The sequence below is a fragment of the Chlamydotis macqueenii genome, chromosome 1, assembly GCF_036417535.1.
Source record: "Chlamydotis macqueenii isolate bChlMac1 chromosome 1, bChlMac1.mat, whole genome shotgun sequence".
NCBI classification, from domain to species: Eukaryota; Metazoa; Chordata; class Aves; order Otidiformes; family Otididae; genus Chlamydotis; species Chlamydotis macqueenii.
This window is the reverse complement of record NC_141556.1, coordinates 82,044,201-82,059,811: the sequence shown is the minus strand read 5'-3', so window position 1 is coordinate 82,059,811 and position 15,611 is coordinate 82,044,201. Positions and strand designations below refer to the sequence as shown.

The window sequence follows — 15,611 nt, the reverse complement described above, 5'->3', positions numbered from 1 at the left end:
CTGGGGCAGGCAATGGCTTGCCAAGGGTGGTTCAGTTAGGGACAGAACAAACTAAATAGCCTGAAGGAATTAAAAGTTGTAGGCAACAAAAGAAGCAAATATCCACATAGCCTTCCAGAGTGGTAGTGTATCTGTAGCACATTTTAAATGGTTGCCACATGCAGTCACTTCCCCTTGACCTCTTTGAATCCTAAGGGAAGAGGCATACTGCTGAAAATAAACTGTTCTGAGTAGAAAACTGTTATTTTGAGGCAAAAAGTGAGGACTGGACCACTACAGTCTGATCTGACATGCAACAATCACCTTTAGCAACCAGAGAATAATTCCTGTTTCTATCATTTTTATCTTCTACTTGAAATGTTTCTATCCTCATTTACTTCCTGATATTTCAACATGTACCAAATAGGATATCTGATTTGAATAGGACTGTGAAATTCAATCAATCCACCACCCCATCTGCCTGCTATCCACAGAGTAATACAAATTAATTGGAATAATTTAAACAAATACCCTACAGCCAGAGAAGCATCATGTCTCATCAACCTTTTTTTGAGCTACCATTTGTGAAAGGGTGGGGAAGGTTTCCTTGTTAGACCCAAGTGAGTACGCCACACATCCCAAAAACATTGCTTTTCAGCACTGTTGTATAGAAGAAATAGCTCGTATCTTCTTCACCTCCATCTGTGGAGCACAAAATAATTTCAGGGCACTTCTGCTAGAAAAGGAAGTGTCAACGGCACCACTACCTCACCTCATGCAAACGGAAATCTGCATCACCTCGAGACCAAAATAGCTGCTCCTCGCAGGCAGTCTTCTGGCATCTCCCACAACACTCCCCTTCTTGGACGGTGTACTTGTAACCCTGTAGGAGAAAAGAGCAGGACTGATTGATCCAGGAATAGGAGACAAATAAGAAGATTAATCCTAAAAGAAAACACTGGGATAAACGTTTCATGTTAGCAACTGTTTATGGAAAGGGGAGTTTGAAAACAGAACTGTACGGCCACACACTACTATTAGAAAACAAACAAGTGGTCCACCAGCTCAGCATCCTGTTAAATGGTTAACATGAACTGTCAGAAAAAATAAATTAAAATGCACACAACATTAGGAGTAGAAATTCTTATCTCATTAGTTCCTGCTTAATACATATCTTGAAGACATATTCACTTCCCAAGAGCAGGTTCGGGATCATCTAAGGAACCTGAAGGTGCACAAGTCCATGGGTCCTGATGAGATCCATCCGCGGGTCCTGAGGGAACTGGCGGATGAAGTTGCCAAGCCACTGGCTATTGTATTTGAGAAGTCGTGGCGGTCTGGTGAGGTCCCCGATGACTGGAAGAGAGGGAACATAACCCCAATTTTTAAAAAGGGGAATAAGGAAGACCCAGGTAACTACAGGCCGGTCAGCCTCACCTCTGTGCCTGGCAAGGTCATGGAGCAGATTCTCCTGGAAACCATGCTAAGGCACATGGAGAGCAAGGAGGTGGTTGGTGACAGCCAACATGGCTTCACCAAGGGCAGATCGTGCCTGACCAATTTGGTGGCCTTCTATGACGAGGTGACGGCATCGGTGGACAAGGGACGAGCAACTGACATCATCTACCTGGACTTGTGCAAAGCTTTTGACACTGTCCCGCACAACATCCTTCTCTCTAAACTAGGGAGACATGGGTTTGATGGACGGACCACTTGGTGGATAAGGAGTTGGCTGGATGGCCGCACTCAGAGAGTGGTGGTCAATGGCTCAATGTCCATATGGAGACCGGTCACGAGTGGCGTCCCTCAGGGGTCCGTGCTGGGCCCGGCCCTGTTCAACATCTTTGTCAGCGACATGGACAGTGGGATAGAGTGCACCCTCAGCAAGTTCGCCGACGACATCAAGTTGTGTGGTGCCGTCGACACGCTGGAAGGGAGGGATGCCATCCAGAGGGACCTTGACAGGCTGGAGAGGTGGGCCCGTGCCAACCTCATGAAGTTCAACCAGGCCAAGTGCAAGGTCCTGCACCTGGGTCATGGCAATCCCAGGCACAAATACAGGCTGGGCGGGGAATGGATTGAGAGCAGCCCTGAGGAGAAGGACTTGGGAGTGATGGTGGATGAGAAGCTTAACATGAGCAGGCAATGCGCCCTTGCGGCCCAGAAGGCCAACCGCATCCTGGGCTGCATCAAGAGAAGCGTGGCCAGCAGGTCGAGGGAGGTGATTCTCCCCCTCTACTCCGCCCTGGTGAGACCCCACCTGGAGTATTGTGTCCAGTTCTGGAGCCCCCAACACAAGAAGGACATGGACCAGTTGGAGAAGGTCCAGAGGAGGGCCACAAAGATGATAAAAGAGCTGGAGCACCTCTCTTATGAGAACAGGCTGAGAGAGTTGGGGCTGTTCAGCCTGCAGAAGAGGAGGCTCCGGGGAGACCTGATAGCGGTCTTCCAGTACCTCAAGGGGGCCTACAAGAAAGATGGGGAAAGGCTGTTTAGTAGGGCCTGTTGTGATAGGACGAGAGGTAATGGTTTTAAAATAGAGGGGGGTAGATTTAGATTGGAAACTGGGAAAAAATTTTTTACGATGCGAGTTATAGAACACTGGAACAGGTTGCCCAGAAAGGTGGTGGAGGCCCCATCTCTGGAAACGTTCAAGGCCAGGCTGGATGAGGCTCTGAGCAACCTGATCTAGTTGGGGATGTCCCTGCTCCTTGCAGGGGGGTTGGACTAGATGACCTTTGAAGGTCCCTTCCAACCCTAACCATTCTATGATTCTATGATTCAGCTACATGGACCAACTCTAAGTACTGTCCTTGCTCAGGTCATGCCAATAGGCTAATGGGCCTTGTGAGGATATCAGCTTCTCTAGCGTGGTATGGAGCACCCCTTCTTGGAGTACAGAAAATGTTGATGGTACCCAACATTACCAAAAAAAAAAAAAATTCTGAAATCACATAGAAATGTCTTCATTTTGCTAGGACCTGCTCAAATATGTAATAGCACAAAGATTTGCCACAAGACAGAAAAGAACAATGACATAATCAGGCAGAAATGGAAAGGGAAGAGGTAAAAGAAAAAATATTTCAGAGGTCCCTGAGCTATTTCAACAGCATTAAGCAGCAGTCATTTACAAATGTTAGTTTATTGTATGTGAACAGTTTCTTTCATGCATTAGCAAACTGTAAAGAGCAAGTCTTTCCAATAATATGTCCCTACAGAGGCGGGCAAAAGGAAAAATAAGTAAGTTACTTTTAAGGGTGATTGTTAGAATTGCCATGCTGTTTAGTAGATTTTGAGAGAAAACTGTATGTGAATGTTAAGAATCCAGTTTTTAAAAAGTCACTACATTAAATAACCTCTGTTTTTATATACAAGTCATATATAATTATGAGAAGTTTTATTTGTTATTTTAAAAATATTTTTATAGATAATAATATTTTACAAAAGAAAATGAAAAATAAAAATTATTCTAGTGGCATTTTGGACATTAATCAGCACTCGAAACTCCCCTTCCCATCCCTGAGAATTCAAGGCTAGGATTCAGTCTGAGCACACTCAGACATCTGACTGCCCTGTGCTGAAGCAGAAGGGAGGGGCTGGTCAGACATGTAGTCCAGAGACCAGTTTTGACTGATCATTTAATCTTTTCATCTCCTGAAGCAACTAGCCAAATATTCAAACAGTAGAGTATCTAAGTGAAGGAAAGCAAGGAGCTTTAATCTAATTAGAAATAATATATTCTACATTTAATAGCTAGGCAGTCTCCAAAGGGCAAAACATAACTCTGGTTTCAATAGAGTTGAAGGAAAGATTTTCTGTCAAAGAAAATATCGTTCATGTTAAAAAAAAAAAAATCAATGAAAACAAGCATCATTTGATTTTGGTCGACCCCTTTGAACTGAATTGCTGAAGTATTCCCAACTGCTCCCTCCCTTCATGAACTGTCCTTGATTCGCAATATGAAGCACATTAGTAAACCTCGATAATCAGCAGACTTTCATATGGAAGAGTGTTTTGTATAATGTCATAAAATGTAATACCAGAGTTTGACCTAGCTTTGTGGAAAAAAAAAAGTTGTTCTGTTGAGCATTTTGTTTTATATGACTTCTGTCTGCTAAATACATGTCTGAAGCATCCGAAGTATCAGATACAACTTTTTATTTGTGTGGCAAACTCAGAGAAGAGAAGTAAAAATCCATAAGCTCTTTGTGCCCAGAATAAAGCAAAAGCTGCAGGACACAAATTTCACTTTGTTTGAATAGTCTTCTAAAGTGCAAACAAAAAGGTGCTACACAGCAGAATCCAGGGGTGATTTACACCCCTAAGGCACTGACAAAGATATTGCTTTTGGACAGTTCAGCCTGCCTGAGTGGCACTTTTGGTGCACGGTTCATTGAAAATCTGGGAGCTCTGACTCCTAAGGGGAAGAAACAAAGCAGATCAGAGCTCCCGACCTCAGCATCTGCTGAGCTTCTCCTAACACAGACCCTGAACCACCAGACTACAAACCTGTCTCGGAAGATAAACCTGGAGACTGCAGCAGTCTATGAGATCCTCAAAAAGCAGACTATCCATCGGTGCTTGAGGAGTAAGGTGGACAGTGATTCCCCACTGTCACAGATCCTCCACAGCATGAGAAATATTTCACTATCAGAAAACTCCACCTTTTGTACCTCACACCATGAAAATGTGGGCCCACAGGAATAAAGAAAACTTTATTTTATGTTTAATTCTAAATGTGGTAATGTTTAAGGTTACAACTAAGAAAAGGGAAATGTATTGTGCATTTTGAGGTGGTTTTTTATTGTGTGGCTGGTTGGTTTGTTGGGTTTTTTTTTTCCAATTAAATGCTTATGTAGGAAGAGTATATGCCACCAGGATTGTCCCTAAACTGCATAATCCATGAATATGAACATCTGACAAGTCTCAGACACTGTGCTGTTGAAGGTTAATGTTAGACTGAACTGGGCAGAGGAAGCAGTATCCATCTCTTCCTTCATTACATTTCATTTTCTAGTGTATAGACACTACATATAGAGATGCCAGTGTTTGCCATGGTTTGTTCAAGAATCCACTTGTAGTCAGTATTCTGCTTGTTCCCTATTTTTCTGGAAGGGATCCACTGCTTTATTCCTCCTACGCATCTTGCCTTTCTTCTCTTTCTTTTTTTTTAACAGAGAGTTGAAACTTCAAACAGGGAATTAAAATTCAGAAAAAGCCCTCAGTAAGTGTCTGACCATCCGTCACACTTAGAGGCAGATCACAGTCTACACGACTGAAAAAAAATCCCCTTGCCCTGGGAGGTAAGGGATAAGGCAACACAAGGCACCCCTCACATTTGAACAGGTGCACGTGGCTGACTTGGGAGTGATAATCAGCAGCTGCTTTGGAGAACCTGACAAGTGCTCAGTTACGCTGCCAGACCAGGCTGTTTTATCAAACACAAATGCATAGATAAAGCACAGAGGGTGAAATCATAAAGATAAAGACATTCTACATGGGGGAAGAAATTTTGTGTGCTTTTAAACTGGCACTTGGCTTGCAACAAACAAAAGAGGAATGCAGATTAGTTCTGAAGCATGCAGAGAACGCACATCTCAGATTAGTTGCCTGCTCAGGGCTACTACAGGGATTGGCAGAGGCTATGGTTTGGCATATTTGTGCACTCTTTCCTTCATTTTAGTGTTGCTCAGGATATGTAGTTCATCTTTTCATGGGTGCTAAGGTTTTGGTCAGAAAATTCTGTCAGCTGCTTTTGGGCCAACAAAGCAGGAAAGGAAGAACAGAGATTACTTCTCAATGCAGTAATTTTAAGAAGGGTCCAGTTATTTGCCTTTTACATATTGAGATGATAGTATCTAGAGAGGATTGGCGGAACAAAAGAGAATGAAAATGGCAACGGTAGACTGAGAAAAACCCAGTAGGATGGATATAAATCCACTTGAAATGCTGAAAGCAAAATCTTCAGTGGCAATGAATCAGCGCAATTCTAGAAATTTCCCTGGAGCTGCCTCACATTTACCCCAGGTGAGGGCTTAATTCTCTGTTTGCTAGACTCTAGGACCTTAAGGTATCATTTCCTAATTTCCATAATAAGTTATGCTTTAAAATACAGGCAGGATGTTTGAAACTACCTCCCAACAAGAGTTTCACAGTTTTCAAATGAGATACTGCATGTCTAATATTCAAACACCAATCTTCCTTTTACTTTAGTTTCTTTGACCTCCTTAATACACACTATTAAGCCACTAACTACCATGCTTAACATGCTACTTCAAAGGAATATCCATTTGAAATACTGGGGATTAAAGCCATATCCTCGGTAGTCAGTATCTGTTACAACCATAATTCACTATGCATTTGCATGTATGGTTCTTTATTTTAATTTAATTAATCAAAAGGCTTGAAAATCTCACCTAATTTACACACACTTAGCCAAATGGCCTTGTCTTAAACACTTATCCCAGAAAATTATGCTTCATTCTTCTCATAATCATCTAATACTTTAAATTATCCAGTACTTTAAATCACACTCTCTTTTATTACTTACAAAGTACCTAACTCCAAGAACATTGACAGAAATAAACAAAGCAAGTGCTCCCTTCACGTTAGTATACTAGTTATTTTGAGGTGTTTTGAAAGCTGTTACCGATTTTATCACCATGATTCTCTGCAGGGATGTAGTCTGATGTACTCTCAGATAAATTTCTGAAGAAGCTCCAAGAGGAGACACCACTCCTCCTTGTGGCATAGGCAATAATTGCAGCAATTACCTGCTCAAAAGTTTGGCAAGAGAAAGACAGAAGAGGACAGAAAAAATGAGGGGCCTATGACATACAATGAAGCAAACCCACATCTGACTTGCAAGTGCAAAGTCTGTATCTGCTGTTAACCTTTTCAGGGAACTGGGGGATTGGTTCATTTAAATGAAACATCTACTTTTTTTTTTTCCACAGCATTTCTTTACATTCTAAAACCTACAGATACAATTTGAGTTTGATTTGTTGTTTGTTTGTTTGTGGTTTGAGTTGTTTGTTGCTTTTGTTTTTTTGGTTTTGCTCAGGAGAACAGTAGGCACCATTCATTCATCAGGGTGAAGGAGCTAGTACATGTGTTAAGGGTTTTTTTCTCTTTTAGTGTAGCTAGATAAAAAGCTGTAAGCTGTTTTCACAGAAGTTAGATGACAATTGACAATGATACTGCAGAACTTCAAGCCCTGGCAATGGAATTAACAACCATGAGTTTAAATATCATCTTAGTACTGATCCATGATTAATGTCTTTAATGTCAATGCAACTTTCAATGCCGTCTTATCTGAACAGAAAAATAAGCTTTAAGGCCAATTCAAACTGTATTATAGAATTTCTGGAGTCCTTAATATGTATATCAACTAAATCAGGAATATGCAAAGGAAAAAAAAGAAAATCTGAGCTATCCAGGTTCTCCAACAGCTACGGTTTTTGGTTGTACAACTTTGATAACCATTAGAGGAGTAGAAGAAATGGCAGATTCCCCAAAAGAACTGGCATGGTTTCCACCAAGTCTTTTTGTTTGTTTTGAAAAAGCTTTTTGACACAATACTTAAGGCTGATTTGTCAAGAAACTACAGCTCTGCATTAAAGACACTTTATTAGAACAACAAATTATTGATAAAGTTATGGCTGTCAGCCAAAACACAGCCAGATACTTTAGATCTAATATTTCATAATAATTGCCGTGCTTGAAACACGTCTTTTCTACAAATGGAAATTTAAAGGATTCTCTTGCAACAGCTGAAAGCTCTCACATCAATCCTCACATGGTTTTCACTGCATTGGGCATCCTCAGGCTTTCTTACCAAACTCTACACTTGCAGAAAAAGCAGTAGTTTAGTTTGTGGATTTTTTTAAAGGGATTGGGTTTTTTGCTCTGGTTCTGGGGAATTATATAGTGTTTAAGACACAGCAGAGGACAACATTATTCACAAAAAGTTGGGCTGGTTTTTTTTCACACTTTCTCAAGTGCACGTACACATATGCCATCTAGCCTTGTTCTGATACAGAGGTTGTAAGTTAAATGATATTTAAATACAGTAATATAAAGGCATTTGAAATTATTTGAAAACCAAGGAACAATTAGCTTAATAGAGTTCAGAAAAAGAGATTTGCTTTTCAGATATTGGTTTGCTTAACTGAAACATTCATAGTCAAATTTCAATGCATCATTAACTGTTTTAAAATACATTTTGGTGTAAATTCAAACGAGAATTTAAAATAAGTCAGAAAATGCAAGGTTTCTACAGCAACATTAACTCAGCCATGAGGTGCTGCACATACACGCTCTATGCCCAAGGTCAGTCTTTGATTCCCAGATACATTATTAATTACGTCTTTCTGAAAGCAAAAACACCTCTAACTTCTCATAGCTGTATATACAAGGTTTGGTAATGAAGAGCTTTCTTCCAAAAGTAACTGAACAAAAGCAAGGAGGAAGAAGAGATACCATGTGTTGTTTTTTCTTAGCCTCTGTTCTAAATGCAAATGTATAAATAGGATTCATTAAAAAAAAAAAAAAAAAAGGCAGACTTCTTTAAGCTGGTTAAAAGGTTTAGGAAGAACAGTAGGAAACAGGCTGTGAAGATTTGAAGACTTGGCGGAGGAAGGGAATGTGCACAACAGTTGGAGATGTCTGATGTGCGTTTGTTTGGACATTCACTGTATTTCCAGCAAGAAGAGAAACACCTACTCCTGGAGCAGAGAAAAAGCAAGTGAATCTTGTTTCATATGTAGCAGTAAAAATCCTAGAACATCACAGTAGCATCCCAGTCAGCACACTGACGCAAAAGTAGCTAAAGGGTTTTGCAAGTTATTGCTGTAGAATGCTCTCCTTTGTATTTCCCACTGACAAATTCTAGCTCATCACCTGTAATGACACCAGGGCAGTCTGTTGAGCTACATGCAGACTTTTACCAGCTACTGGACCACTGAAAGCACTGATGTTACAACACACATTTGGAAACACTTTCTGCTTGGTCAATTGTTTGAATTTTATAGGGGTAATGCAATACACAACCTAATAACATTTTAAAAGCAACATGGAGATTTGAATAGCATTAACTAGCTCCTCTTTGCTTCTGCACTGAGGAAAAAACCAAATTAGCTTCTTCTGGGCTTCACTTCACAATTTGGAGAACAAACCCATGGGGAAAACCCTGGGTCAGCAAAAGTCCTGCAGAGGATATGCTGAATCCCAGACAGACACATATAGTTGCTCCACATGTACCCTGCACAGCCTATTGAGCATGCAGATCGTCAACACACCAGACCACAGACTAAGGAGGAGCTGCTTCAGAAAGTCAAATATGCCTTTCCTGAATGGAATTGTCTAATACCATCAAGAACAATCTCAACTAATCCATGTATATACTGAAAGCTTTACAGAGAAGCAAAGTGTATTTGTGGTAGCCTCTGATGTTTGCAGCACAACTTCTCTAGCCACATGGCAGTTGGTAAGGGATGTGGGTTGTCAGCCCTTGGCTGGGCTGGGCAACCTATTCTGCCATCTGCTTTTTTTGCAGACCCAAGCTGTGTATTTCCACTCTCCTCACTGACTGACCCATCCACATTAACCTCAAGAAGCAAGAACATGGGAATACTCAGAGATTATGGGTACAAGGTGCCAGATCCTACAGCAAAATCCAATTCTAGGGTATCATGTTTAAATTTACAGTGATTTTTAACTTCCTTATTCTCCACATTATGTTAAGGTAAGGAATGTTAGGGATGTAAATTGGGTAGTTTAAAGAATATTAAAACCATTTTGAACCTTTGTTTGCACAAATCATGTTATGGTCAAAGTCTTCTAATCTACGGCACTGGCAAGTGCTGCTGACTTTTAACCAATTCCTTTGACCCTTCTAGAATTCTTCTAACAATTTTTTGTACTAAATACCCGTCTCCTCCTGCTTGACCACCTATGTCAATAAAATAAAGCAGCTCATACTTCCTTTGTGGGCTTCCAAATGTAGACCACATAATTTTATAGCATGTAGCAGATGTCTGAGCATAATAAAGGTCACAGCATGTGGCATTATTACTGCTACAATGGGCAGAGCTGAGCAATAGACAGATCTGAAACATTCTCTTCAGAAAGTGAACTTCAGCTGGAACAGTCGTTTGAAATTTAACTTCAGACATCATGAGTACTTGTTGTGTAAGCAGTGTTAATGATAGACACTTCAGGATGCAGTTCTCCTTTTATTGACATGTAAAATAAACCTGTCACCAATTTCCTTGGCAGCAGGATATGATCCTAAAACAATAACTCTAAAACAGAGTCAGTAATGCTCAGGCTCTCTTAGACTCTGTTCCCAAGATAATTTGTTGCTACAACACTTATTTTCTATTTTTCTCTGGATTCTCTAAACATGCAAGTTTAAAAGTTACCATTTCAGATTACCATCAAGGCTCTGCTGCCTAACACACTGGTTTAAGTGTTACTCACCCGAGAGCAGAACGTGTTACATGCTTTGTTGTAACACTCCATCATTTGAAGACCTGTAACATCATCCTTCGTGCTAGTGCAAGAGCATTCCCTGCAACCATCTTCCCAGGTTGTCCCAATGGGGTAGACTATGTTGTTGTGCACACACACCTATGGAATGCAACAGTTAATACATGAAAGAGCACATTGCTGCTGTAAGGGCACACTGCTGGCTCCCAAAAGGCTGCTTTTTAAGATGTGAAACCTACCATAAATTTTATGGGATATTTTGAACCCAGTAGAAATGCTATAGGACTTAAAATTTCCTCTGTTGACAAAAGGAAAATAAGTGCAACCAAAGCTGCTGTTTTATAAAGAATAAATTGGAGAATTTTATCTGCAGTCAGTTGAACTGCCCAGAATCTGACTCGGTTTCCCTGGAAGTACAATGTGACCCAATATTTAGAGATAAATAATGAGTCCTGTAGTCCATGCATGGAAAACTTCTTTCAGCCAAATCAATTGATCTGAAAAGATCCTACTTTGAGCTACAAGCATTCATTCTGTTGTATCCTTAGGCCATCACAGCGACCACAAAAATAGTGCCATCTCTTATACTGCACTTTCTATTCATGAATTTTACAGCATGTTATTAAAGAGATGAACATCATTTATTTTTATAGATACAGCAAGTCAGTCACAGAAACATAAAATTACACAGAAGCCACAGAAAATAAAGGCTACATCTCCTGAGCTGCAAGACAATGTAACCCTAAATTGTTAGGTAAGGTTGCTTCAACTAAAAGGTTACACTGCCCTGCAACCTCTCCTCTAAGCAACCTTATCTTAAATGTTAACATAATATATCCATTTAATAAAAGGTTGGCAAAATAAGGAAAAATATATCCTGGTGAAGTTTTAACAGAGTCAGGTATTAATTTTGTAAAAAAAAAAAAATTTTAATAGCAATATAGTTCATATAAGATAGAATGCCTTCTCAGGCTGAGGTAATCAATGGGGACAAGGAGTTTAGGTCTAAGGTGTCCCAAATATTTCAATAAGGTTAGTATAGGATTAAAAGAATGTATAGTAACTCTACTGACCCAAAGGCATGTACCTTTGTTATCCAGAAACAAATTTATAATTTTAAAAATTTAATTCCTAATGCTTGAGAGACCTTGAAGTTTCAAGTTTATAATCTTATTATCTCAAAGTCACAAAAAAATGGGTTGGCTATGTCAGAATAAATGACTATAATAAAACAAGCAATAATGTGATGCAACAACGTATTTCTCTCAGACACATCTTAATTTATTCTGGCATCATTATCCAGTAGCCTTGTTGGGGGTTTGTTAATACCTAGCTACCGGCTTACTTTGGTGCTGTAACTCCAAGTATAAAAGATACTGTCATCTGTGGAAACGATGCTTCATTCCCCTTACCCTGCCTGGAATGCAGGTGGTAGATACACAGCCGCAGTCATTGGTGAGAGATCTGGATAGATATCCCAGAGGGCAGCTCACTGTTGAGTTGGTACAGCTGCAGGTGCACTCATATTTATCACAGCACTCGGTCTTCCTAACAGTCAGCTCTCGATGTGGTGGGCAGGAAGGTCTTGGCACTAAGCTGCATGCTTCTCTGTTACAAGCTAGCAGAAAAAGGTAGGTACCGTGTCAAGCATACAGCATTTCAGAGTGCTGCAAGTGAACAAGACAGTTCTCTGGCAGCAAGGCACTAATTGCTACTACAAACTCTTACAAATCTACTTAAAGACTAAGAAATAATGCAAATATAAAAGACCCAGGTCAAAAATTGTGCTGCAGGTTCAGGAAAAGCTCCTGCCCTGGCAAAAAATTCTTGTCTCATATAAAATGGAAAAGATTTATAAAATAAGCATAAGAGTCAGAGCACAGATCTGAGAGTAAAGTGTTTCTCTTTTCCTTAATTCAAAACTGTACTCTGAAAGTGCCTTCTTCCAAGTCTGTGAAATCATTGCATGTCCATTGGCTCCAAAATTAAACCTTTCAGAGGGAAAAAATAATGTCTAAAGGAAGTTGTCAGTGTTGCTCAAACGCAATGTTCCAGCTTCACTCCCTGCTAAAAACAGTATCTTACCACATGTGTAATTTGGTCTGCATTCTCCAGGGTTGGTCAGAGCAAGCTGCAGGCCAAACTCACAGACAGGGGCAGGAGGCAAATCACAGGAAACCAAATCACAGACTAAGAAGAGAAATTGAGAGAGTGTTTAAGATGACGCCTGACTAGTTAGTCCTCAAGAAAAGACATACACACACATATGCACATCCCCATTATTTTTTTTCCCTACATTTAATTACTATTCTAAAATACAAAGTAAGTTAGAGTTCACCAGGTCAGAGTTTGTTTTCATAATAGCTTAGGATACAGTTCAAGCTTGGGTTATAAGGATTAAGGTTCTAATATTATATTTAATGTGCAAATATAGACCATGCAAAAACAGGTACTTGAAAAAAAGACCATTCTAACACCATCTAGACAAAAATAAATTGCTCCATTCCCTTCCTCATCTCTTACAGAAAGAGAGACAAAGTCAAGCTGGAAGTGAATGGAGTCTCACATACTCAGGAGCTGTTTATTTTTCCACACAGATGATTGTACAATCATTCAGTGTTTTCAAAAATAGAAAAATGCATCAAATTTTCAGACAAAAGGGTCTGTCTACCTTTGAAGCATCTGGTAAAAATATAGATCAAGAGGAGTCCTACAGTTTATGAGAACCTACCACATTCGTATCCAGGGCAGCACTGGCTGGAGTCCCTGCGCAGACGGGGGACTTCACAGGGACCACACTGAACAGCTGGAGAAAGAAGACAACATCCATAAAACAAGTTTGGATAAGAACTAGAAAACTAGGTAACAAAAATATCAATTCAAGTCCAATCAGAGCTAAACTAATTTACGTTTGGCAGTAGGGCAAGGTCGGATTGTGCAGTTTACTTTCTTGTTATCAAGACACGTGCAGATCTTGCAAGGCTCATTGTCAGGAATCCATGTTTCCATATGCTGCATAAGAAAAAAAAAAACACTTGTTAGAAAAATATCAAATATTCTTGTCACTGGTATGTTAGGGATGGGAGTGGGTGAGGGTGAATAACATTAATATAGAAAACTAGAAGACTTTATACAGGATTGAATGGTTGCTCTGTTAACAGTAAGAACCTAAGGAGACACATAATTCTGAAATGCCTGTAGTGTACCAATTTAGCAAAGATGTAAAGAATGCATGAATGGGATGAGGAATTCCTATTGTTTTAAGCATGAAAAATGCTCAGATGTTATAAATGCAATTGCAGGCTATTTGAGTAACAGTGAACTGATGCAACTACATACAATGATTGGATGTTCAGTGGTAATAAGGGAAACAATAATATTTTGGGAAATATATAGAAGTGGCTGCTTTTCCAAATTAGTAGTACTAAGTACACAGAGAAATAAACAGTGCATATTTTTAATTAAGAATATGTGGGCTGTTATCACTTGATTTCCCAGTGGGCTGAAGACTGGAAAAGCACTATAGCAATCTCAAATCTGAAACCATCACTGTAGCCATTACCTGGAGGTAACAAGCACATTCAGAAACTTCCAGTAAAGTTGAATCATTATTCAACTACTGCTCCTTCTCATGAGAGAGAGGCAAATCATTGATGTTAAAAATGTAGTTACCTATAAAGAACTATCCACATTTAACACCCATGTGAACAGGGAGGTAAGAGTGAAAAGATGCACTACGGGACAATAATGTTAATTTGCACAATCAATCCATGTTCTGGGTAAGAACATGTAGAATATGTTAGGATGCCACAAAGGAAAAAGGTGTCATCCAGAAAACTCTGAAGTGCAGTTTAAAAATAACAATCTGCTGAGACCTTTAGTAATAAAAAGAAATGAAGGAAATATCTAAGCATACTGCCACCTGTACCCAGAGATATCTATGTACTTTAAGCCACGACAGGAATCTGAAAAGACAGTTTACTTTCAAAGATTAACAGCATGGCAAGGCTAAGGGACTAGGCACACTAGAACAAGCCAACTAGAGGTTTAACAAAGCTTAGGAACCAAATCGCATAGGGTCAGTTAATCCATAGGAAAGCTATTCTAGTGAAAGAAAGTTTGCATCGATGTACTGCCAGTAAAGAACATTATCTCAGGGCTTGGAAAAAGAACTCAGAACCCTCTGCCAGACCATTTAATGGCCTCAGGGTTAAAAAGTCCTGAGAAGGCAGCTGATAGAGAATGCCTACATTTGCAGGTGGTGATGTGAAAAGCATGTGGACTTCTCAAGACACAGAGAAAGAGAATCACAACATTTGCTCTAACATTTTCAGCAGCCTTGATTTTCACACAGATTTTCTTCATTATAAGTAGGAGTCTCTTTCCAATACCAGAAGAAATTACAAGAGACAGTACAGTGTTAGTAGAGTTCTATACAGGCATTGGTCCTGAGAATCCTGTAAGCCCGATCTGGGGTAGAAACAAACAGAGGAACAAACACTAGAGGGAAAGAAGGGGGTTAAGGAAATCATAACCCTCCACCAGTTGCACTGCCTGCTGTATTGCTCACACAGCTAATCCTGCAATGGTGGAGACGCAAAACGGCTGTGTGAGCTGATCCTCTCCTGCCCTCCACCTCCCCATCCACACAGCAGCTGCATCTAAGCCTTGCCATTGGGGTTCAGATGAGAGGTTTTCAGAGTTAAGACCCCATTAAGGGGCATTCAACAACTCATGAATTTCAGAATTTCTGCAGAAACAAGTACATATCACTGCAAACATTATTCCCAAGATGTGCGCTCAGCTTTTCGCCATGAGGGCTTGAAACAATTATTTAAATGGGAAATGCACTGCATTGCCTGAGGATTCAGAGACTTAAGGCACACAGATCTTAGATTTTAATCTGCATTTCCAATAACCATTTCATATAGAGTCATAATACCGTAACTAGTGTTGTCAGGGTCACCGAGAGTTGTGCACAATTGATCTGTATTTAGGGCACTGTATATACATTGCAAGCTATTTTTTTTTCCTTAAAGAAAAATAATAAGATTTTTTTTCTATTCCTTTTACTACAAAAATTACCAAGAGTTTTCTTCTTCTATTTTACCAACTCTATAAGCACTACACAAATCCAACGA

The 15,611-nt window shown here is 39.9% G+C and overlaps 1 protein-coding gene across 1 annotated transcript in view; it reads right to left on the bottom strand.

The window, feature by feature from the left end:
• VWF (von Willebrand factor) overlaps nucleotides 1-15,611 on the bottom strand; it is a 139,897-nt gene that overhangs the window by 20,254 nt on the left and 104,032 nt on the right. The window contains exons 39-44 of the mRNA XM_086758341.1: nucleotides 13,380-13,482; nucleotides 13,202-13,276; nucleotides 12,556-12,660; nucleotides 11,883-12,088; nucleotides 10,462-10,611; nucleotides 752-862 (exon numbers count right to left, since the gene is read on the bottom strand). Of these exons, the coding sequence (XP_086614467.1) occupies nucleotides 752-862; nucleotides 10,462-10,611; nucleotides 11,883-12,088; nucleotides 12,556-12,660; nucleotides 13,202-13,276; nucleotides 13,380-13,482 (750 nt within the window). The remainder of the gene's footprint in view (nucleotides 1-751; nucleotides 863-10,461; nucleotides 10,612-11,882; nucleotides 12,089-12,555; nucleotides 12,661-13,201; nucleotides 13,277-13,379; nucleotides 13,483-15,611) is intronic.